Source organism: Thamnophis elegans, chromosome Z (assembly GCF_009769535.1).
Source record: "Thamnophis elegans isolate rThaEle1 chromosome Z, rThaEle1.pri, whole genome shotgun sequence".
In the NCBI taxonomy this organism is placed as follows: domain Eukaryota; kingdom Metazoa; phylum Chordata; class Lepidosauria; order Squamata; family Colubridae; genus Thamnophis; species Thamnophis elegans.
Window position 1 is genome coordinate 6,481,102 of NC_045558.1, and position 25,141 is coordinate 6,506,242.

Genomic DNA, 25,141 nt, shown 5'->3' on the forward strand with positions numbered 1-25,141 from the left:
TTTTCTAGCTATCATCTTGACTTTTTGATACCAGCTACACATTTTTTCCAAGCAGTGTCTCACTTGGTCATTCTTTCCAGCCGAAGAATTAGGATTCTGGACGACAAGGGAAGATTTCTCGCGGATATTCCTTTCCAATTTTGCATCTGCCCATGTTAAAAAAACAAACTGCAGTTCCTCTGAAAAGAAGAGCATCATATCAAAGCAAAAGTGTTTTTTTTTTTTTTCCTGGAGAAATAAACCCGTTTCTTTTTTGGGGCATTAAAAATGGGACGGAAATATAGGTTCAAAAGGGAGGGGAGAAAACCACAAGGGGAAATAGCTCTCACCAGACCAGTGATTCTCAACCTTGGAAACTTTTAAGACATGTGGACTTCAATTCCCAGAATTCCCCAGCCAGTTTGAGTGGACTTCAAATCCCAGAATTCCCCAGCCAGTGAGTAAAGTTCAGTTCCCAGAATTTCCCAGCCAGTTTGGGTGGACTTCAATTCCCAGAATTCTCCAGCCAGCCTGGATGGACTTCAGCTCCCAGAGTTCTCCAACAGGGATTTGTGGACTTCGAATCCCAGAACACCCCAGCCAGCTTGAGTGAACTTCCTCTCCTACACCGGCTGGGGAATTCTGGGAGTTGAAGTCCACTTGTCTTAAAGCAACCAAGGTTGGGAGGAAAAAAAAAACTGTTCCAGGTAGATCAAGGAGCTTCGGGCTTGTTCACACAGCTGCGGTTTGTTTTATACTATGAAAGCTAATCCTCGTTGGAGAGGTGGGCATGGACATGGCACGGGCCACGCGCACCCTGAGAGAGTGGTGGTCCTGCCAACGATGCCACCTTTTTCGAACTGCAGAACGCACCTGGAAAGGAAAATAAGAGAGTAACCTGGTTAGTGGTCCTATTATGGGGTAGATCCAGAGATGCTTCTCTGACAATAAATCATTTTAGTCACCTTAATAAAAAAGGGCGAATACGCCAACATCCATTCCCCTCAGTTTCCTCCCTTCATGTCAATTCAGGTTTGCCAATATTTTTTTTTAAAAACAAGGCCCGCTAAGATTTCTATATGTTCAGGTATCCTTGCGTTATTTACGACCCAAAATTTGAACCCAAAATTTCTATTTGCTAAGCGAGACAGAAATTGTGTGAAGTGAGTTGTGCCCCATTTTACGACCTTCCTCGCCGCAGTTGTTAAGTGAATCGCTGCTGTTGTTAAGTCAGTAACACGGTTGTTAAAATGAATCTGGCTTCCCCGTTTGGCCTTTGCTGGTTAGAAGATCAAAAAAAGGGGATCACGTGATCCCGGGACGCTATGAGTCAGCTGCCAAGTGTCTGAATGTTGATCATGTAACCATGGGGATGCTGAAATGGTCGTATAAGTGTGAAAAATGGTCATAAGTCACTTTTCTCAGTGCTGCTGAAACTTTAAACGCCCCCTAAATGAAGGGTTATAAGTTGAGGACTATCTGTACATGTATGCATCTTGTACTGAATTTTCCTCCAAATCTTGAGGGATCTGAGGAGATTCCAAGATGGGATCCTGCTGCGTCCCATTTCAAGAGGAACCCCCCCTCCCTCAATGGCCATTTCTATCATCCTCAAATTTATGACTTTCACACCAAATCTGGGCCACCTTTTGAAACGTGAGTGTCAAACTTGGTTTCATTGAGGGCCGTATCAGGGTTGTGTTTGACCTTGGGGGCTGGGTGGGCATGGCCAGTGAGGTGACACTCAATGTCAGGGGTGCCTGTAGCGGCCCTAATGCTCTGCCAGTAAAAACTAACCCCAACCCAAGCTCCATTTTTGCTGGCAGAGGGTTGCAGGAGGCCGTCGCGGCCAAAAACGGAACTTGGGAGGGCCACACGCGGTCCTCCCGAGCTCCGTTTTCGCTGGCAGAGGCACCACGGTCCAGTCCTTTGCTGTTTCCAGGATGGCCCCACAGGTCAGATCTAGACACCCCATGGGTCGGAAGAAAGACCTGTGGGCCTTGTGTTTGACACCCCTGCTTTAAAGCAAGTGTGAACAATGGATCTGGAATTTATCCTTGCTGGTCAGAAACTCCGCATTACTGACTGCTTCCTGAAGCTGACAGGACTGCTAGTGGAAAATACCATATTTTTCAGAGTATAAGACACTCCGGAGTGTAAGACGCACATTAGTTTTTGGGGAGGAAAACAAGGAAAAGAAATTCTGCCTCTGCCTACCAGCATCCATCAGTATTCATCTGGCTAGCATCCTTGCAGCAAACAGCAAACAGCCTGGTCAGCTTCAGCATCTTATTGCAGCCTGATTCAGCACAAGCAGCTGATTGGCTGTTGGATTGGCCTCTCAAATACTGCCAATCAGCTGTTCCAGGCGGCAGGGATCGTCAAAGCCCATCACTGCCTCTGCACGTCACATTTTCAGCCTCTGTGCATCATGTGTTTGGCCTGTTCCAGGCTGCCGGGATTACCACAGCACATCATCACCTCCGTGCATCGCATTTTTGGCCTCTGAACAGTCCACATTTGGCCTCTATGTGTCAGGTTTTCAGCTCGTTCCAGGCGGTGAGGATTCCCGTGGATACCGATCTCCGCCGCCTGGAACTGGCTGTAAACATGACGTGGAGATGCCAAAAATGGGGCATGCGGAAGCCAAAACGTAACGCGTGGAGGTGACAATTGACAGTGATGTGCTGTGGCAATCCCCACAGCCTGGAACAGGTCAAAACATGATGCACGAAGGCTGAAAACACAATGTGCGGAGGTGGCGATCGGTGGCGATGTGCTGTGGTGATCCCTGCAGCCTGGAACATGTGGAGGCCGAAAATGTGACACACGGAGGACAAAAATGCGATGCACAGAGGCCGAAAACAGCTGGTGGGTGGGGGTCGGTGAATGGGCGGGACTTCAGCAACATTCGCTGTGTAAGATGCACAGACATTTTCACCCACTTTTTAGGGAGGAGGAAAGTGCATCTTATACTCTGAAAAATATGGTAATTAATCCCCCCCAAAATGATGGAGTTACCAGAGAATTACTGGTAGTCCTTGTCTTACAACCGTTCATTTCGACACCATTCATTCTATTACGGAACTGGAAAAAGTGTGATTCACACTGACAACCATTGCAGCGTCCCCATGGTCACATGATCAAAATTAGAATGCTTGGCAACTGGCATGTACTTATGACAGTTGCAGTGTTCCGGGATCGCGTGATCCTCTTTTGTGACTTTCTGACAAGCAAAGTGAACGGGGAAGCCTTAACAACTTAACAACCGTGTTACCAACAACAATTGCAGTCATTTGGCAAGAAAGGTTATAAAATGTGGCAAAACCTATTAACAATTACCTTGCTTAGCAGCAGAAATTTGGGCTCAGTATTGGTCAAGGACTACCTGCAATTCTTTTAATCAGAGAATAAATAATATATCTAATTTTGTTCCTAGAAACCACTTCTAGATTTTAGCCTGAAGATAGAAGAAAATGAAATCTCAAAATTAGGTTTTCTGATCTACTTTGTGGTTATAGCAATATTTACTGGTACATACTAGTATTGACTAAATATGAAAAAATAAAAAACTTGAGGCTGTAATTTTATTTTGCATTTTACTGCATTGAAAAATGTTGGAAGTCAATGTGTTTTTTTCTTATTCATTTTCCTCTTCATCCCACAGTTTTTCCCCTTCCTTGTTTCATTTGTATTTTATATAATGATAATCTTAATAAAAGGTACTTATATTACATATGATATAAATATACTTTTATTAAAAGTACCATTTTCTTTTTTAATATAAAGATAGATTAAAAATAATATAAATACTATATTACAATACTTATATTTAATATATATTTATATTAAAAAGAGAAAACGAATAATCCCACAAATGTGGTTCTGAGGGAAGATATTGGAATCAGCCCATTATACTGGAATTTTCCCCTTCCTATAGCAGATGATAACTCATTTTCCACTTATCTTTCATTTCAGTCTTCACTATATAAAATTAACAGTGCTCTTCTTGGGGCGATTGGAGAATAAATATATCTAATAATTCACATGTTGTTTGTTGCAATTTGGAACAGTTTTCATTTCACCGCAAACAATTCCCCTTGGTTTAATAAAAACAAGAGATAATGCAACTTACCTCACTATTTAAGAAGCAGTAAAACACAGACACGAAAAAACCCTAGGAAAGAAGGAGAAATATTAAGTAGATTTCCCCACCTCAAGGTAAAAAAAAGAGAGAAAACATTTATATGAACGGAGCACTTGTGTGCAGTTTAGATGCAAGCTTTTACATCTTAAGATGTAGCCCCATAATAAGTATAATAGTTATGTCTCCCAACCGGGCAGTTTCAGAGAAGTTTAAAATTCTCACAAGCTTGTTTAAATTTAAATCTAGTGATGGTTTACAGTGGTGTTTCTCAAATTTGGCACACTGAGGATACGCCAACTTCAATTCCCGGAATTCCCCAGGCCAGCTGTGAAGTCCACACATTTTTAACTTTTTAAGATTGAAAAACACTGATCTATAGATATGAGGAAGCTCAGTGTGTGAATTTGCCTGCCTTCTTTTAATTACAATTTTACTCTCTATTATCCATGCAGGATTTTAGATGCAAGAAACTAGTCCAAGTGATACATTTCAAATATTGATGATAGGGACGGAAATTATAAACTAGATCTTTATATACAGAGGTCCAGTTTTTGGAATGAATGCTCAACAGAATTTTGGAGATCCACTCCTTCAGACATAAAAGAGTTGGAAGGAACCTTGGAGGTCTTCTAGTTCAAGCAGGAGATCCTATATCATTTTAGACAAAGTGGCTGTCTGATCTCTTCATGAAATCCTCCAGTGATGGAGGATTCATAACTTCTGGAGACGAGTCATTCCATTGATTAATGATTCTCATTGTTAGGCAATTTCTGCTTAATTCTATGTTGGATTCTTCTTGATTAGCTCCCATCCATTGCTTCTTGTCTTGCCTCCAGGTGTTTGGGGGAATAGGTTGACCCAATGGTGAAGTTCAATTTTTTCATTACCGGATCTATAGATGTGGCTTGGTGGGCATGGCACGGGAAGGATACTGCAAAATCTCCATTCCCACCCCACTCTGGGGGTCAGCCATAGATAGCATTTGCCAGTTCTCCAAACTACTCAAAATTTCCACTACTGGGTCTCCAAACTACTCAAAACTTCCACTACTGGTTCTCCAAACTACTCAAAATTTCCACTACCTGTTCTCCAAACTACTCAAAATTTCCACTACCGGTTCTCTGAACGACTCAAAATTTTCACTATCTGTTCTCCAAACTACTCAAAATTTCCACTACCAATTCTCCAAACTACTCAAAATTTCCACTACCGGTTCTCCAAACTACTCAAAATTTCTGCTACCAGTTCTCCAGAAATTATCAGAACCTGCTAGATTTCACCTCCAGTTTGACCCCCATCTCTTTATGGTAGCCCCCCAGATATTGGAAATGCTGCTATCATGCTACCCTTGGTCCTTCTTTTCATTAAACTAGACCTACCCAATTCCTGCAACCGTTCTTCATATGTTTTAGCCTCCAGTCCCCTAATCATTTTCGTTGCTCTTCTCTGCACTCTTTCTAGAGTCTCAACGTCTTTTTCATATCACGGTGACCAAAACTGGATGCAATATTCCAGCTGTGGTCTTACCAGGGCTTTATAAAGCGATACTAACTTGATGCGATCTTGATACTCACTCCCTGATTTCGCACACCTACCTGAAAAGATTGCAAGAAGGAATTGAAGTAGATGAAAAAGATCTGGGATATGTCATCTTCTCCTGGATTGACAAAAAACAGCATGTAGGTAATTCCAAGAAGCGGCAGGAGGACCAATGTTGCTTTCACCGCCTTCCTGTTAAGGAGAAGTCAGAGATCAAGTGTTGCTCCAGGATGACCGTCATTGACAAAAACCCCATCCCTTGCTTCTTGTCCTACATTCGGGTACTTTGAAGAGCCCTGGTGGCAGTGGTTAGAATGCAGTATTGCAGGCTAACTCTGCCAACTGCCAGCAGTTCGATCCTCACCAGTCTCAAGGTTGACTCGCTCTTCCATCCTTCCGAGGTGGGTAAAATGAGATTGTTAGGGGCAATAGGCTGACACTGCAAAACGCTTAGAGAGGGCTGCCAAGCATTAAGAAATGGTATATAAGTCTAAGTGCTTTTGCTATTTGGAGAATAGTATGACTCCTTTGTCTTTGTAGGAACCCCTCAAATACTGGAAGATTGCTCCCATGTCTCCCTGTGTCCTTCTTTTTATTAAACTACTAGACCAGTGGTGGGTTCCGGATCCCGGTGCAACCGGTACGGTGCAACAGGGGCAGGAATCCCCCACATGCACGCGCGCAGGACATGGGGCAGTATGTGCATGCGTCCTTACCTCCTGCGACGCCTCCGCGATGCTCCAGCTGCTTGGTGGAGCGTCGCCCGGGTGCTGTATGCTCCATGCACGTACGCGGAAGCGCAGAAGAGGTCAAATACAGGTAAGGAGCTTGGGCGGGCAGGTGGGCCCTCTGGAGCGCTGTACCGGAAGGGTACCTGGTGCTCCCAGGAAGCACCAGTACACCCGTACTGGGGCGTATCGCCTGCAACCCACCACTGTACCCAATTCCTGTAACTGTTCATCATATGTTTTAGCCTCCAAGTCCCCTAATCATCTTTGTTGTTCTTCTCTGCACTGTTTCTAGAGTCTCCACATCTTTTTTATATTATATATTATATTATATCAATTTGTGGCAACCAAAACATACCATACAAGTATTCCTTGATTTACAACCATTCATTTAGTGTTTGAAGTTACAACAACACTGAAAACATGACCTATGTGACTATTTTTCAGACTTCTGACCGATGCAATGTCCACATGGTCTCACAGTCAAAATCTGAATGCCTGGAATCATGTTATCACCATTAGCAAGCGAAGTCAACCCGACAAACCAGATTTGCTTAACAATTCTGTGATTAACTTAACAACCGAGATGATTGGCTTAATGACTGCGACAACAAAAAGGTTCTGAGATTGTTCTGACCCGGCTCCCAAATACTGCTATCCTGTCTCCCCTGGTCCTTCTTTTAATTAAACTCGACATCCCCAGTTCCTGCAACCGTTCTTCATATGTTTTAGCCTCCAGTCCCCTAATCATCTTTGTTGCTCTTCCCTGCACTCTTTCTAGAGGCTCCACATCTTTTTTATATTACAGTGACCAACACTGGATGCAGTATATCGCTCCCTTTCCCCCTGAAATGGCCCCAACACCCCAGGAGTCTCTCTTTCTCTCCCCCCACACTTGCAAAGGAAGTCCTAGAAGGTGTGTTCACTTTCTTCCAACAGAACACACAGACACCAGTGGTGGGTTCCGGATCGACCGGTATGCTGCCACAAGGCCGAGTGCCCACCTGGGGCATGTGCGCTGCATGCGCATGCGCAATCACCGCTCTGCAACACTCAAGCTGCTCAGCGGAGGTCACGCAGGTGCCGTATACTGTTTGCGCATGCGCAAATGGCCTGGTTGGCTTAAAAACAGGCAAGGTACGTGGGCGGGCGGGCGGGGCCACCAAAACACCGTTGCAGTATGGTGGGCGCTGCTTCCAGATGCCCCCGGAGGCCCGTACCGGGGCGTACTGGCTGGAACCCACCAGATTCCAAGAATTCTGATAATTTCCAGACAGGATTCAGAAGTGCAAGCAATCAGTGGCTGATTGGCAGGGAGATGAAGAGTTGTCTGCCATACCTATTCATCTCTGTCCCCTGCCTTTTATCCCCAGAGCTAGGGTGGGGCTGTGCTAGCAGTGGTGGCGCTTCCATCCCAAGGACCGGCCCATAGATTTCCACTGCTCTCCTCTGTGTCCTGCATATCCATGTGTCATGCACCGGACCCACCTGTTCCTCCTCTTCCTCGTCAGCCACCTCCAAACCTGGGGGCTGTTGACTCTCCATCTGAGGGCTGATGGACAGCCCAGCCTCTGCCTCTGTCTGTCTCTCTCTGACAGCTCCATTCCCTCTTCCCCCTCAGAGCTATCAGGTTGCCTCGATGTTGGCCCTGATCTGATTCGGCTGCCAGAGGTGCCGGCAGCCAACAAGTCACAACAGAAATTTGGCACAACTCACTTAACCACCACCTGCCTTAGCAACATAATTTCTGATCTCAAAAGCCGAGGTCCACTTTTAATAGTGTTCTTACCTGTACTGTATGGTTTCCGAGGTGGTTGAAGCTCTCAGTTTCGTCATTAGAATCCTAACTATGTTAAACAGGAACACAAAATTTATCTGTGAAAAGGGAAAAAAGAGAGAAAACCAAATCAACAAATTTCAGCAGGGAATAAGCGCAGCTAGATGATCTTTCTGTGCCTCTGTCCACACAAGAGAGAGACCGAAGCGACAGTTTTCCCGACAGTTTTCCCGAAATTAAACTATTGTAGTATAGTAGTGCCTTTATTGTCATTGTACATCATGTATACAACGAAATTGGTTTTAGCCGCGCTGGTGCAATCCATGACAAAATAAAAACAACATAAATAGTATAAAGAATAATCCCTATGCAAGTAATTAGGGGGAAAATAATAACAACTAGTCAGATGTTTCTGAGTGGGCATGGATTGTGATTGTGGTTGTGTTTAAGAATCTGACAGCCCAAGGATAGAAACTATTTTTATTTTCCACCTTGAGATCAAAGCATAGCTCAAGATTTCTTTTCGTAGCTGAGGAAATTGGGGCCCGTTCCTTCTGATTTTTGAGGCAGGGATGCATTGGCAGTCTGAAGGATGGATATTACAGGGAATGATAATCGTACGTCATTACTGTGTTTTTCGGACTATAAGACGCACCGGAGTATAAGACACACCAAGATTTTGAAGAGGTAAATTTAAAGAAAAAGGGTTTTGCCCTCCCCGGCCTCCAGGAGCACTCTGCAAGCCTCCCAAATCCTTTACACGCCTATTTTTGGTATGAAAAAGGGGCATGCAGAGAGTTTGAAAGGCCTGTGAAGTGTTCCTGGGGGCAGGGGAGGGCAAAATAAATGTATAGAAGAACAACTATGTGAATGTATACTTAAATGTCTTCCATCCATGAAATTAGGTCTGGGTGCCAGAAAACTCGGGAAACGCTGATTTACGGGAAGAATATGTTATAGCCTGCCAGTGGCCAGCAAAGCTGGCAGCAGATTCAGAGAGTGAGGAGGGTTGGGGAGGAACATGGGCCAGTCCTGGAGTCTGGGGAAGGCTCTGATGAGGGCTCTGTGTTGGGGGCACAGAGGGGCCAGGGCCGTATGCCAGTTATCAGTTGCCTTCAGAGTCAGACATCAGGGAGGCAGAGGAATAGCTGGAGCCTGTTCCCAGTGTGCGCATGCACAGAATTACCAGACGAAGGGAACAGCTAAAGAACAGGGGTCGACTTGGGAGTAAGGCCATAGATGGACGATGGATGGCCCCTCCCAGAAGAAATAAAAGAGGAGTGAAAGGGGAGTGGAGTTTGTAGGAGACAATTAGTTCATTTAATTGGTTCGTGACTCTCCGAGACTCCTTGCCAAATTTTGCAGATATCGGCCTGTCAGCTCTCCAAGCCAGATAAGGTCTGTGACTGTAAATCCTCCCTGGAAAGACTTTGCTGTATGTGAATGAGCAGAATTCACAGTAAATGAATCAAAGGGTTTTTTTGTCAGGACAAGGAGTTTGTTTCATGGTCTCAGGAAGCTTCCGTCAGAACAGAATAACTGGTTGAGCTTCTATTTTAACTACGACACATCATGGCGTCCCAAAATACCTCTAAGATTTCATTTCAGACTCTTTTCTCTGCGTGTAGAGGACTCTTTGATTCTTACCAAAAACTGGAAAGAAAACTGGATCAATTGATTCTAAAATATGAAGTTAAAACTGAGATCGTTGAATGCTTAAATGTTCCTGAAACACAAATGGAAAATGTGAGAAATGGTGTCTGGTCTATCTCAGAGGAAGAAAGGAGGGGGGAAGCTATAAAGACGATTCATTTAAAGAGACAGTGTGCAGGAGGAATGGAGAATCCACCCTTGAGAATTAAAGTTAATTTGGGAAATTTTATAAGCCTAGGACAACGTTATTACTTCATCACCGACATTCAGAATCCAAAGGTGCCGAAATATTTTTGTTTGGATTTGCTTATGGAAACATTTGGTAAATTTATCCAACGAATGGTTATCGGACGGAGGAAATCTCGTTGGAGGGACACAGGCTGACAGATGGGACAATACAATTTAAAATTAGCTAGATCGGATTACTTCAATTTGTAATAGATATAGCTGAATAATGACTGATATGGATAGCAATATATATAATTTGGAACTGGCTGATAGATTGATGAATATAATTGAAAACTAGTTAAATCTAATTGCTTTTTCGTGTAACAGATATTGCTGAATAATAATTGATATTGATAGTAATGTATATAATGTGGAGTTGATATGATAACTAACAATTGGATATGAGAAAATACCTTTAGATTATACATAAAGAGTATTAACTATAATAATTAGCACTATTAAAAAACTAAATAAAATCCATACAATCAAATGTTAATCAATACTGGGAAAATGTTATGATATATGATATAATTGAATATTATGGATGTTTAGCTAAAATAGAATATGAGGATTTGATGATAATAGAGGATTTTACAAATAAGTAAATGAACTGCCAGCATGTGTTATGGACTAATTCCTTAGCATAGCTAAGGATGAAGGATGTTTAAATAACCATAATAATTAAAACTGGAGGTATAATGATGTTGATATGGTAAATATTCGAGTTAAGATATCTGAATTAATAGGAGCTAACGGAAGAGAAGCACCAAAACATGTTGTAACCAGTTGGTATACTTCTTATTTTTTCATAATAGACACTTGTATTTTGTTTTGTTTTTCTGATTGTTGTTTTTGTCTTTTTTTTGTATTATCTGTAATTGATTGATATATTAAGAAAGATGCTGTACCCGTTTTAAACTAAAACTAAAAAACATTTAATAAAAAAAAAAAAAAAGAACAGAATAACTGGAAAGAGTAAAAACTTGTTTCCTGGTGCCCTTGCAGTCTCCTTCAGCCCAAGAGGAGAGTCGATGGGGAAATCAAGACCGCAAAGATATCTGAGCTCGCTCTTTGCAATCAAGGAGCTATTTTAGAAATCCTTTTTAGAAAGATGCCTTTAGGGCTTCCTCGACAGAGGCACCTGGCAGCTACAGAAGTCTCTTTTGTAAACGGACAGAGCTGAAGTACCGTTATTAACCCCCGTCTTTCCAGTGCCAGCGAGGGAATCGCTAGAGTGAAAGAGGAGAGCAGTAAACAGAAAAATATTATTTCGCACGGACCATAAAGTAGGTCTGATTCTCCACTTGGAGTGAAGTTCATCAATGCTCCTTGGGTTAGTCTCTCTTTCAAACCGGCAAACTTCACTGAATCACACTGTAAAGATTAAAAAGGATGAGAAGGGTTTTTTGGGGAGGGGGATTTTATAAGTGCTATGGCCAGGAGAGATAAATTGCCGCCTTATATAGGAAAGCGATGGCAAATCTAGACAGCATACTAAAAAGCAGAGACATCACCCTGCCAACAAAAGTGCGTCTAGTCAAGACTCTGGTTTTCCCAGTTGCAATGGATGGCTGTGAAGGTTGGACCATAAGGAAGGCTGAGGGCCAAAGAATGGAGGCCTTTGAATTCTGGTGCTGGAGAAGAAGACTCCTGCATTGAGTCCCTTGGACTGCAAGGCCATCCAACCGGTCAGTCCTAGAGATCAACCCTGACTGCTCTTTAGAAGGCCAGATCCCGAAGAGGAAACTCAAATACTTTGGCCACCTAATGAGAAGGAAGAAGGATTCCCTAGAGAAGAGCCTCATGCTGGGAACGATGGAGGGCAAAAGACGACAGAGAATGAGATGGCTGGATGGAGTCACTGAAGCAGTAGGCATGAGCTTAAATGGACTCTAGAGGATGGTAAAGGAAAGGAAGGCCTGGAGGAATGTGGTCCATGGGGTCACGATGGCTTGGACACGACTTCGCAACTAACAACAACAACAATCTCTCTCGATCTCTGCCACCATCTCTGGATTATGGAAGTTATAGTTGCTGTTAAGTAAGTCAATACATTCCTAAAGGCTTGTTTTGGTAGAAACTGGCTGTATAAAGGCCAGTTTTTTTTTGGGCGGGGGAATGACATAAATTATGTAACATGACCAGGAAATGCTGCAATGAAATGAGATCATGTGACCTTGGGGGGGTGTATCTATGCGCTGCAGTCATAACTTTGAATAGCCGTTGAGCAACCAGTCATTAAGCAAGGACTAACAGGTTGTTCTTGACTTGTGATCACATTTGAGCCCAGGATTTATGTTGCTAAGTGAGACGGCTGTTAAGTGATGTTTTTGCCATAGTTTTTGCCATTTTCTTGCCACAGTTGCCAACTGAATCGCTGCACTTGTTAAGTTGGTAACTCACTTGTTAAGTGAATGTGGCTTCCCCACAGAATCCATATGTCAGAAAGTTGCAAAAAATGTATAAGAGTGGGATGATTTGAATACTTTGGTATAATTGTATGTAGTGACCATTTTATATCAGAAAGATCTTCGTACATTAAACAGATCAATGATGATGTAAGGAACAATTGATATATTCATGAATTGAAATACTTAACCACTATATGGATTAATAATTAATAATGGGAAACTATTCTTGGAATTCTGGATGATTGGTGACATTATGGTCAATTGAAAATATGAATGTATTGAAAATATGAATGTATATTATAAATTAATGGGAATTTTTTGTTTTAATCTTTGCTTTTTCTCCATAGAGATAAGTGATACTATAATACTTTAAAGACTCATTGTTATTTGATAGATGATTATGAATTTAAGGAAATAAGGAGTGTTACAAATGAAAGAATATTAATGGTAATTTGAACACATAATGCTCAATGACAGTGAAATATTCAATTATGTTTAATGTAAACCAGTGATGATAATCCTAAGCTTAAGAATTGATGCACAAAAACTTGTAACCAAATGACATGCTTGATGAAATGGAGGAAAGTTGTTCTTTTTTCTTCTCTTGCTTTGTTTTGTATGTGTTGTTTTGTTTAAAAAGAATAAAAAATATATTTTTAAAAAAATGATTACACGGCTCTGGGACATTGGAACCACCATAAATATGAACTAGTGACCAAGTGTTTGAAGTTTAACCATGTGACCATGAGGATGCTGCAACGGTCGTTAAGTGTGAAAAAAGCCACTTCTTTCAATGCTGTTGCAACTTCAAACGGTCATTAAACGAATGGCTGTAAGTTGAGGGCTACCTGTAAATGGTGATAAGGCGAGTTCTCTTTTTTCATAGCAGGGAGCTGCTTGGAAAACTATATAGTTCTGCCACCTTCTATATATGGAAGGGGGGGAGGGGATGGATGCCTTTTGCACTGCCCGATAGTGGTTCCCATTTTTCTACTTGCATTTTTTACGTGCTTTCGAACTGTTAAGTTGGCAGATACGCACAAGGTCCTAATAAAGAATATTTTCAAATCTCACTATCAGCAGAATGAAGGATGATACTTAGACACACTCCAGGTGTGAGAATGGAGTATTTGGTTTCCTCAGGATAGATACACAAGCAGAGGTGTAAGTCGTTAGCTCTATTCATTTCCTTATCAAGATCTCAAGATTATTATCCAAAAAACCTCTTGGACGAGAAGTGCAACGTTTTCAAAGAAAGTCCAGTTGCTTATTAGAAAATGCATCTTGGGACAAATATGACCTGTTGTAGGACCTTCCACAGACATCAAGATCTCAAGCTCTTTGGTAGATGCCATGCTCTGTCTAAGCCAGGGATATCAAACTCAATTTCATTGAGGGCCGCATCAGGGTTGTGTTTGACCTTGGAGGGCTAGGGTATGAGGGGGGGGGGGCACTAGGGGTGTGGCCAAGATGGGCATTACCATCTCGACATCACTCATCAAGGCTTCGTTTCTGGCCGCGACGGCCTCCTGCAGCCCTGAAAACGGAGCTCGGAGAGGCGGCCCCTGGCCTGGCCAGGCTCCATTTTTGCTGGCGGAAGCACCGTGAGCCGGTCTTTTTGCTGGTTGCGGGGCGGACCCAGGGGTCAGATCTAAAGGTTCCGTGGGCTGCATCCAGCCCTTGGGCCTTGAGTTTGACACCCCTCGGTCTAAGCCTACTATGTAGACTGGGGTGTAAATCTACACTGAGCCAAATCAAACATGATTAGATTCTTCCGGAGTAACTGGGTCCGTGATGGTGAACCTATGGAAGGCATGCTACAGGTGGCACACAGAGCACTCTCTGCAGGCACGCCAGCCGTCAATCCAGCCCAGCTTCACTCTGCATACATGGCGCACTTCTTCCTGGCCAGCTGTTCTTTGGGTATCTGCCACGCATGTGCGGGGGGGAGGGAACTTGCCAGGTTGGTGCAGGAGGACTTCCAGGCCAAAACAGAATGCAGGGGTGCCACACAAGGCCCCCCCCTGCACCCCATTTTGGACCTGGAAAGCCTCCTGTACCAACCTGGAAGCCAAAAATGGATGAGGGGGGGCACATGCATGCATGCATGTGTGTGTGTGTGTGTGTGTGTGGTGGCACAGTGGTTAGGGTGCAGTATTGCAGCCACTTCAGCTGACTGTTATCTGCAGTTCAGCGGTTCAAATCTCACTGGCTTAAAGGTTGACTCAGCCTTCCATCCTTCCGAGGTGGGTGAAATGAGGACCCAGACTGGGGGGGGGGGGGGGCGCGATATGCTGACTCTGTAAACCGCTTAGAGAGGGCTGAAAGCCCTATGAAGCGGTATATAAGTCTAACTGCTATTGCTATTGCATAAGTGTGGAGGGGTTACATTGCATTATGGGTGTGAGCCAGTGGTGGGATTCAAATAATTTAACAACCAATTTTCTGTCTTAATGACCATCTGGGTAGGTGGGACTCGGTGGTCATGTGACTGGGTGGGTGGGGCCAACTCAAGGTCACTCAGGTCGATGGACGCTTCGCTTTAGCTGTTACAATGGTAATAAGGGTTAACCAGAGAGGCAGTTTCTGTAAGCAGGTCAATAAAGATGAGGCTAGAAACAGCAGCAGAATGTTCCCTTCCTGCCTTCCCTACAGGATTAGCCCTGTAAAGTGGGGGGGGGGGGAGGAGATTTCTTCCAACAACCGGTTCTCTAAACTACTTAGAAAGTTAACAACCGGTTCTCCCGAATAGGTGCGGACTGGCTGAATCCCACCACTGTTGTGGGCATGCGTACATTCAGCACACGAGGACAAAAAAGTTAGCCATCACTGAACCAGGTCAAAAGTTCACTCCCACGTATTTCCTTAAGCCAGTAGATCCCAGTCTTAAATGGATCTCAAAAGATCCACCTGAGTTCTAACCAAAGGAACATACTTGCAGTTGAGTGAGAAACTAGTAGCAAAGATTTGAGAAAATTAAGCTGATTCCTTTTAGTATAGAGCAGTGTTTCTCAACCTTGGCAACTTGAAGATGTCCAGACTTCAACTCCCAGAATTCCCCAGCCAGCATTTGCATCTTCAAGTTGCCAAGGTTGAGAAACACTGGTGTAGAGCTATCCTTGTATGAGCAGTTTTGTACACTACTCAGCAGAAGATTTGATTCTTGGGCTTTGAATAATTTACGTGTTGTTGGAAGAAAAGTTATTCCCCTTACAGCTACCATATCTGGTTATTCCATTAGCAACTTTCTGTGCCATTGTTTTGAGACTTCCAATTTAATTGTTTTGAAATATCCAAAGGTATTGGACTGAAAATATATCCCTAGATAAACGAAGGCCTTCTTTTCTTCTGTTTGGTTTAAATATTCTTAATTTTACAGGTTCCATGCCTACAAAGATCAGAACACAGGTAGTCCTCAACTTACAACCACAAGTGAGTGCAAAATTTCTGTTATTAAATGAGACAATTCTTAAGTAAGTTTCCTCCCCCATTTTACAATCTTTCTTGGCGCAGTTGTTAAATAAAAATCACTGTAGTTAAGTTACGGTTGTTAATGAGAATCCAGATTCCCAATTGACTTTGCGTGTTGGAAGGTTGCAAAAATTGACCCCATGGTACCAGGCACCAAAAATGAATCAGTTGTCCAAGAATATGAATTTACATCATGTGTCCATGGAGATGCTGAAATGTTCCTAAGTGTGGAAAATGGCCCTAAGTAATTTTCTCCCCCAATACTATTCTAATTTTAAACAGTCACTAAAGGAATTGTTAAGTTTTGTCCCAAAGGTGCTTTTTTCTCAGGAGGCAACTGGACTTTCTTGTTTTTTCTTTGAAGATATTTTGCTTCTCATCCAAGAAGATTCTTCAGCTCTGACAGGATAGTGGGAAATGGAAGAATTTATATTTCTTGCAGACAGCTTGTCCATTTGCATTCTTTCAGAGAGTCATTGAGGCCACTAAGGGCTAAACCTCTAAGTGCTTCAATGACCCTCTAAAAGGATGCAAATGGACCAGCTGTCTGCAAGAAATATAAATTCTTCCATTTCCCACTATCCTGTCTGAGCTGAAGAAGCTTCTTGGATGAGAAGCAAAACATCTTCAAAAGAAAAAACAAACAAACAAGGAAGTCCTGTTGCCTCCTGAAAAAGCATCTTTGGGACAACCATGACCTAAATATCTACAGAACTTCAGGCTACCTGTAAAACAAGTCATGTTTAAAACAAGTTTTGTCTCTGATACTCAATTTAAGCTAAAGATGGACTTTGAGGAAACAGATTGATTCCTCTGAATTTTGATGCAGGAGAAGACACCTGAGCTGTGCTTCTCAATCTCTACAACTTTAAGTTGTGTGGACTTCGGCTCCCAGAATTCCCCAGGCAGCTGCGCACACCACCATCGCAACATCCCCATGGTTGTTCCGTCAAAAGTTGGACATTTGGCATCTGGCGCATATTTAAGACGGATGGCCGCCTCCCAGGTTGTGATTTGCAACTTTCCCAACCAACCTCTGACGAGCAAAGTCAGTGGGGGAATCCAGATGTGCTTAACAACTGCACGATTCACTGAACAATATGGCAAAAAAAAAGGTTGCAAAATTGGATGCAGCTCATTTAACAACTCCCTTGTTGACCAATGGTAATTCGGGACCTAATTGTATTTTAGTATTTAGTATTTAGTATTTAAGTTTATTTATATGCCGCCCTTTTCCCTGGGGGGACTTAGGGCGGCTTACAACTTAAAAAAGGGGGGGGGAAACAAACTTTTAACATATAGAACAATACATCATTAAAACACAACATTCATACCATTCAGGCGGGTTGCAATCTTTAGCCCCAGGCCTGACAGGAAAGCCAGTTTTTAAGGGCTGTGCGGAAGGTCCGGAGGGTGGTGAGGGTACGAATCTCCACGGGGAGTTCGTTCCAGAGGGTCGGAGCAGCCACAGAGAAGGCTCTCCTCCGCGTGGTTGCCAGTCGACATTGACCGGCGGATGGAACTCGGAGGAGGCCTAATCGGTGAGATCTAATTGGTCGAATGGAGGTGATTGGCAGTAGGTGGTCTCTCAAGTATTGTGTTTCTAAGTCAAGGATTCTCTGTAACTTTGCATTTAATTCATAATATGATAAAATGGAGCAATTAAACGGAGTGGGTGAAATTAAGAAGAACAAGAAAGACAAATCAATGCAATCTTCACATCACGTAACAGTAGAGTTTGGGAGCTCCAGCAGGTCACTTAGCTCAAGGATTTCAATTCAATTCAGAATAGAGCTGGAAGAGACCTTGGAGGTCTTCTAGTCCAACCCACTGCTCAAGCAGTTGATCCTATACCATTTCAGACAAGTCCAGTCTCTTCTTAAAAGCCTCCAGTGTTGGAGCATCCACAACTTCTAAAAGCAAACTGTTCCACTGATTAATTGATCTCACTGTTAGGAAGTTTCTCCTTAATTCCAAGTTGCTTCTCTCCTTGATTGGTTTCCATCCGTTGCTTCTTCTTTTGGCTTCTGGTGCTTTGGAAAATAAGTTGAACCCCCCCAACCCACTTCTTTGTGGCAGCCCCTCAAATATTGGAATACTTTAGCTTGAGTGTAGGATGAGAGTGGAGGTCTGTTCTCCAAGCTTGCGGATTGGTTTGGTGTGGGCATCGTGGAGTCAGTAGGTCTTGTGATGGGAGGATCAGGGCAGGGCAGGTGAGGGGGTCTTGTGAGGGGTGGGTCACATCAGACCTTTACCTAGCGTGACCTGACCCATCACAAGAGTCTCACCTGACCTGGCCTTTCCATCACAAGACCTACTGGCACACAGAGCCCTTATAAGCAGAAGGACGCCAACACTGACATCCCCTAAACTCAAGGGTGGGATTCAGCCGGTTCATACCTGTTTGGGGAAATGGGATGCTAATTTTACATCTGATTTGCCGAAGCTGTAGTTGCAAGGACTGGCTGGCCCCGCCCCGCCCACACCTCCCCTTCCAGGAGTCTCCATGAAGCTCATTTTGGATGCAGGTAAGTACAGGGCCTGCGCGGAGGCTCTGGGAGGGCAAAAAATGGGCCTCCCAGAAGTTCCGGGCCCGTTTCCACCCTCCGGTCACCTCCGTAGCCCAGGGGAGGAATTTTTGCTCTCCCGGAGGCTCAGGTAAATCCTCCGGAGCCTGGAGAGGGGTGAACAATGGGCCTCCCAGTATTTCCGGAAGTCTGAAAATGGGCCCTTTTCTGGGTTCCAGAGCCCAGAGGAGGCCATTTTTGTCCTCCCGGAGGCTTGAATAAAGCCTCTGGAGGCTGGGGAAGGTGAAAATCCCACCCCACCATGGTGCAGGAGGCCGAATAGGCCACGCCCAGCATGGCCACGCCTCCCAGCAACCGGGCGATGATGGGCGTAGCCTACTCGGCCTCCTGCACCACGATGCAGGAACCAATTTTTGAATCCCACTCCTGCCTGAACTCCACCGAAGATGTTACTTAGCCTGGTAACGAAACGTTTGGAAACCAACCCACAAGCTCGGGGAACGAACCTCCATCTTCACACAGGATTACTGCTATCACTTCACCCCTTATTTCTTCTTTTCAACTATCATCCTTCTTCTGCTCTGCCTTTCTCACCCTTCATCTGCTAGCTGAGCATTCTGGGTTTTGTCAGGGGGAAACCGTTTCCCATATTTTCAAAGCAGTCACCTCATCTAGCTGTGAAGACTCACAAGCTTCTGGGCCAGGCGGATACGACCTTATTTGCAAACAGCTTTCTCTAACATTTTTGTATGCAGGCTGATTCTTGCAAGGAAAAGAGACAAAAGGGAATTGGACCTGTTCTTTCATTCCAAGGGGATTATTTTCTTTCTGCTGCTTTGCGTTTCCTTTCTTATTCCCACTTTTAACTAGGCCTGCCAAATTTCACGGACTTGCCAATTAAATATTCTCACTCCATGGAAGCAGTGACCTATGCTCACAGCCAATCTCCCAGGCAGCCAATTTTAATGTACAGCAAAAAAATTTTTTAAAAAAAATAAAGCACCAGGAAAACAGTGCAAAGACAGATGGATTGTTTTACACCTTTTAACAGGGTTATTTGGGATCAGCTAAAAGGCAGGACAGGCATATTCTGCTCAGATATTCAAATATCTTTATCAGGATCGGTTTGAAAAGTCATCTAATTGTTCACTGGCCCTTGGTTTAAGCATGGGCATCTCTTGATCTCAATCAACCGTGCTAATTAAAGACCCACGATCCAGACCTGGATATGTCACAAGGAAATGCTAATCTTCTTTCAAAAGCTGACAGGAAAAAAAAGGCTTTGTGATTTGATTTAGCTTAAGAAAGCCCAGACTATAAAAACGTGGCGTGATAACAGAGCGTTTGCAATAAAAGTGAAGTATAAGCAAGGAAAAGATATTGGAGGGGGGAGGGGGAAACGAACCTCAACTGCATGAAGAAGGAAATTTGAAGAAACTTTGGGAGATAAAGAGACGCTGGAATTTTCCAGGATAATTTTTTGGGGCCAGGAGGGGAAAAGCAAAACAAAAAATGCCAATGCGAATCTGAGCTGCATTAACAGACAGATATAATCAAGATGATGTGAGGTATTAATCCCATTTCAATGCCTTGGTAAGACCACACTTGGAATATTGCACCCAGTTTTGGATGCCATGTTATAAAAAAAAAGATGTAGATTCTAGAAAGAGTACAGAGAAGAGCAACAAAGATGATCAGGGGACTGGAGACTAAAATATATGAAGAACAGTTGCGGTAATTGGTCATGTCTAGTCGAGGGGTCGGCAACCTTAAACATTCAAAGAGCCACAAAGTTCACTAACAGGAAGCCACCCCCCATTCAATTCTGAAGCCAACAGGAAGTCCGGTTTCCCCACCATAGAGTCTCCTCCTAGCGCAGTGTCCTTTTTCCTCTACCTAACTGAAAGTCCTATTAATTGTGAAGCCGACTGGAAAACCCGCATCTTGCCATAGAGTCTCCTCCTGGAGTGCCGTGCTTCCCCCCTCAACCTGGAAGTTCCTCTCAAAATTGTGGTGCCAACCGGCTACAGGGAGCTGCAGCAAAAGGATGAAAGAGCCACATATGGCTCCAGAGCCGCAGATGGTTGACCCCTGATCTAGTTTAATAGGAAGAAGGACTACACATGACATGATAGCAGTCTGGAATAGTATAGATTTTCCTGCTTAAGCAGGGGGTTGGACTAGAAGACCTTCAAGCTCCCTTCCAACTTTGTTATTCTGTTAAAATTATTTCTATATATTTATTTAATTCATATGCCACTGATCTCCCCGGTAAGGTGACTCCGGGAGGCTCACAAATTGTAAAAAGGCAAATAGAAAACAATTAAAATGTATTTCTGTCTGCTTCCCATTTCCAAAGGACAGGAAAATTTGCTCCTTAAATTTGGGCGTCACGCCAACGTATGGAAGCTTTCTACTTCCTGTTTACTCACTGGTTTGAGGGAGAGATGGCTGCTTTAAAGATGAAGCCCGCGATCAGTTGAGAAGGTCTCAGTGATTACCAAAACCTCCGTAGAAAATGGACTTCAGCTCCCAGAATTCCACAGCTAACCTGTGTGGAGTTCATCTCCCAGAACTCTCAGTTGTTATGCTGTCTGCGGAATTCTGGGAGTTGAAGTCCACCCATCTTCAAATGGCGAAGGTTGAGAAAAACTGCATTCCCTGCCGTTCAGCAAATCAAATCATCTTACTTTCGAGTAAAAACTTGAGATGGGGCAAATTCTGGACAGCTGCATAAAAATCTCCAGAGTAAAGTTCTCACCAGCAGAACAAGAATCACTGGTCCTTGATAGATGTAATCTATATATTTCCCCGGTTCTTTTCCAAACCAGCACCTGAAAATAGATATCATGTATTAATGAAATATAAGGAGAATGAAAAACAGTGAAGGGGAAAAAACAAATTGATGAAAGAAGAGTGGAAGAGGGGAGACAGGGGGGAAGCTTGAAAGGGCTGTGTTTGGATGGAGCTGATGAAATGATGAAAAAGAGAAAAATATAGGAAGCAGTGAATAAGCACAGCGATAGCAAGGATGTTTGGTGAGCACAGAAATAGGAGCACAGGGGAAACATATTGAATGCTGTAATTTAAATTCTACTAGCTGATAACTTGACATTACCCTGCTATTTATTTATTCTAATCCATACATTTGTCCTCAAAAATAATGTTGGACCAAATGTAATTTCCAATGTTGGATTTTCCACATTACCCGAGGGAGTCCCCTTATGGAGTTCTGTGAAGCCGTTACCATGGCAACTCCACCGCCCTGTACGGTAGAAGCCATTTTGAGGCACAACAGGCTGTATCTTAACAGAACACTCATCCCGAAGGTATTAGGGGTGTCTTACCCCCACAGTATTTGTTTCCAGAGAGTGTACCAAGTTTGGTTGAAATTGCTCGAGGTGTGTCCAGAGTTATGCTGGAACACACAAACACAAACACCCATTTTTATATATTTGTCTTTTCATTTGTCTTTTATCCCTGTTATTTCCTGCTTTACATATATATGGGTAGTCCTTAACTTATGACCATAATTGAATGTGGAATTATGTTGTAAGTCAAGTTGGCTATTAAATGGGTCATCCTGTGACCGACCCAATTTTACAACATTTTTTGTGTTGGTCGTCAAACTAAAGCCAGGATTGTTAAGTGAAGACAAATGGCTTCAAATGGCTTTTCTGGCAAAATCCTATACCATGTTTATGTGGCCGCAGGGTTCTGTAAATGGCAGTAAATGGGGGCTAGTCCTTAGTGCCCAAAACATCGAAGATTAGCTGTATGGATGTATGAGCTAGTATAGCCAGTCCTCAATTTACAACTGTTCATTTAGTGACCATTCAAAGTTACAGGGGCACTGCAAAAAGTGATTTAGGACTATTTTTCACACTTATGACTTCGTGGTCACGTGATCAAAATTCAGACGCTTGGCAACTGACTCGTATTTACAACGGTTACAGCGTCCTGGGGTCATGTGACCTCCTTTGGCGACCTCCTGACAAGTGATGTCAATGGGGAAGCCAGATTCATTTCACAGCAGTTTGACTAAGTTAACAGCTGCAGTGATTCACTTAACAACAGTGGTGAGAAAGGTCATAAAATGGGACAAACTTACTTAACAAATCTTAAGGAATACCTGTATGGGTTTAGCAACAGAAATGTTGGGCCATAAGTCGAGGACTACTACCTGTATAAACTCCATAGAGATAAAGGTTCCCCTCGCACATATGTGCTAGTCGTTCCCGACTCTAGGGGGCGGTGCTCATCTCCGTTCCAAAGCTGAAGAGCCAGCGTTGTTCGGAGACGGCTCCGTGGTCATGTGGCCGGCATGACTCAACACTGTTGAGCGCATGGAACGCTGTTGCCTTCCCATCAAAGGTGGTTCCTATTTTTCTACTTGCATTTTTTACATATTTTCGAACTGCTAGGTTGGCAGAAGCTGGGACACATAACGGGAGCTCACTCCATTATGCGGCGCTAGGGATTCGAACTGCCAAACTGATCGACAAGCTTAGTGTCTTAGACACTGAGCCACCGCAACCCTTCATAAACCCCATATACATCAAATAAAAGATATGAACGTTGTGGTGTTCCTATAGGAATGATTCTCAGTTATGCCTTTGCAATGCTGGGGATTTGTTTTGCTTTTCAACTTAATTATGCAAATGAGGATGACGGATGCTCTCTTTTAGCAGATCCAGTTGCCTTATACTTCACTTCTCTTCCAACCTCCACTGTTGCCTTATTAGCACCTCGCAGAATCCAAGGCACCTGCCAATTATTTTTCCCCCTCTGATCCTCAGCAAACTCTGAAGAGGCAGGATGGAGGGTTGATGTACACATTCAGCTTCCTACCTGCCTTCTTTCCATCAAGCTCAGAGCATCGTCAAGTGACTATGGCATGCCATATGACAGAGACTTTCATTGTAGCTTGTGTGGAAGAAGCCTTATTTTGAGCCTACTGTATTTTTCGGAGTATAAGGCGCACATTTTTTCCTCAAAAAAAGAGGCTGAAAATCTGGGTGCATCTTATAAAGCGAATAGAGCATTTTTGCCTCCCGAAGCCCCGCCCCCTTGACCAAAATTGCCGTGCATAGCCTTATGGAGGCTTTCAGGGCGCTCCTGGAGGCTGGGGAGGGCAGAAATGAGCAAAAAACAGGCTGGGTTTTGCCCCCCTAGCAGGGTCCATAAAGCTATGCATGCAAATTTTTTTGACAAAAAACAGGGTGGTTTTGCCCCTCCCCCACCCAGGAGCACTCTGCAAGCCCCCCCAAGGCTATTCATGCCTTTTTTTTTAAAAGAAAAAAAGGGGGCCAATTTTTGTGAAAAACGGGCTGTTATTGGGAAGTTTGCAGAGTGCAAAAACTCCCCCCCTCCGCTTTTGAAAAGCTGTTTAACTGATTGATGAGAATTACATTGATCGAGTGCTGTGCCAGCAGAAACACCTACCTACCTACTGTATTTCTATCTATCTCTATTTTTCTCTCTCTATTCCTCTACCTACCCACCCTCTCTCTCTCCCTACCTACCTATTGTATTTCTCTCTCTTTCTCTTCCTCTCTATCCCTCTATCTACCTACTTCCTTTTTTAAAAAATTGCCTCCTCCTTCCCTCCCCTCTCTCTCCCTACCTATCTACTGTATTTCTCTCTCTATTTCTTTTTATTTCTCTCTCTCTATCCCTCTACCTACCTATCTACAGTCACTCTCTCTCTCCCTACTTACCTACTGTATTTCTCTCTCTGTCTCTCTTTATTTCTCTCTCTTTATCCCTTTATCTATCTACACACTCATTCACTCTCTCTCCCTACCTGTATTTCTCTATCCCTCTCTATTCTCTCTCTCTATCCCTTTATCTATCTACCTACCTACCCTCTCTCTCTCCCTACCTATCTACTGTATTTCTCTCTATTTCTCTCTCTCTATCCCTCTACCTACCAACCTACCTACTCTCTCTCTCTATCTATCCCTCTACCTACCTACACACTCTTTCCCTCCCTCCTGTATTTCTCTCTCTCTCTCACTATCCCTTTACTTACCTGCCTGCCTGCCTGCCTACCTACCTACCTACCTAATTAACTAACTACTCTCTTTCCCTACCTACCTATTGTATTTCTCTCTCTTTCTCTCCCTCTCTATCCCTCTATCTACCTACCTACATTTAAAAAAAAAATCCTGTTCAAAACCTTGATGTGTTTTATACTCCGTTGTGTCTTATACTCCGAAAAATACGGTAATTGTGAGGATTCTTTCTATCTTTCTTTTCTTCTTTTCCTTTCTTTCCTTCCCTCTCCTTTTCTACCTCTTCTCCTTCTCCTCCATATCTTTCCATCTTCTTCTTCTCTTCTCTTCCTCATCTTCTTTCTTCCTCCCTATCTTCTGCATATTATCTTCTTTCTCCTCCCCTTCCTTCTCCTTCCTATCTCACCCCTCCTCCCTATCTTCACTTATCTTCTTTTTCTTCTCCTCCTCCATCTTTTCTCTTCCTCCTCCCCCTCCTCCCTATCTTCTCCATCTTATCTTCTTTCTCCTTCCCTTCCCCTCCTCCTCCCTATCTTCTCCATCTTATCTTTCCCCACTCCTTCTCCTCCCTATTTTCTCTTATCTTCTTTTTTGCCTCCATCTTTTCTCTTCCTTCTCCTTCCTATCTTCTCTATCTTTTCTTTTTCTCCTCCTCCTCTTCTC

At 43.5% G+C, this 25,141-nt stretch overlaps 1 protein-coding gene across 1 annotated transcript in view; it reads right to left on the bottom strand.

Annotated features, from left to right (window-relative positions):
* Positions 1-711: 711 nt before the first annotated feature.
* LOC116522581 (corticotropin-releasing factor receptor 2) overlaps positions 712-25,141 on the bottom strand; it is a 122,501-nt gene continuing 98,071 nt past the window's right edge. Inside the window, exons 8-12 of the mRNA XM_032237559.1 lie at positions 21,223-21,295; positions 8,183-8,268; positions 5,722-5,857; positions 4,115-4,156; positions 712-852 (exon numbers count right to left, since the gene is read on the bottom strand). Coding sequence (XP_032093450.1) covers positions 712-852; positions 4,115-4,156; positions 5,722-5,857; positions 8,183-8,268; positions 21,223-21,295 — 478 coding nt within the window. The remainder of the gene's footprint in view (positions 853-4,114; positions 4,157-5,721; positions 5,858-8,182; positions 8,269-21,222; positions 21,296-25,141) is intronic.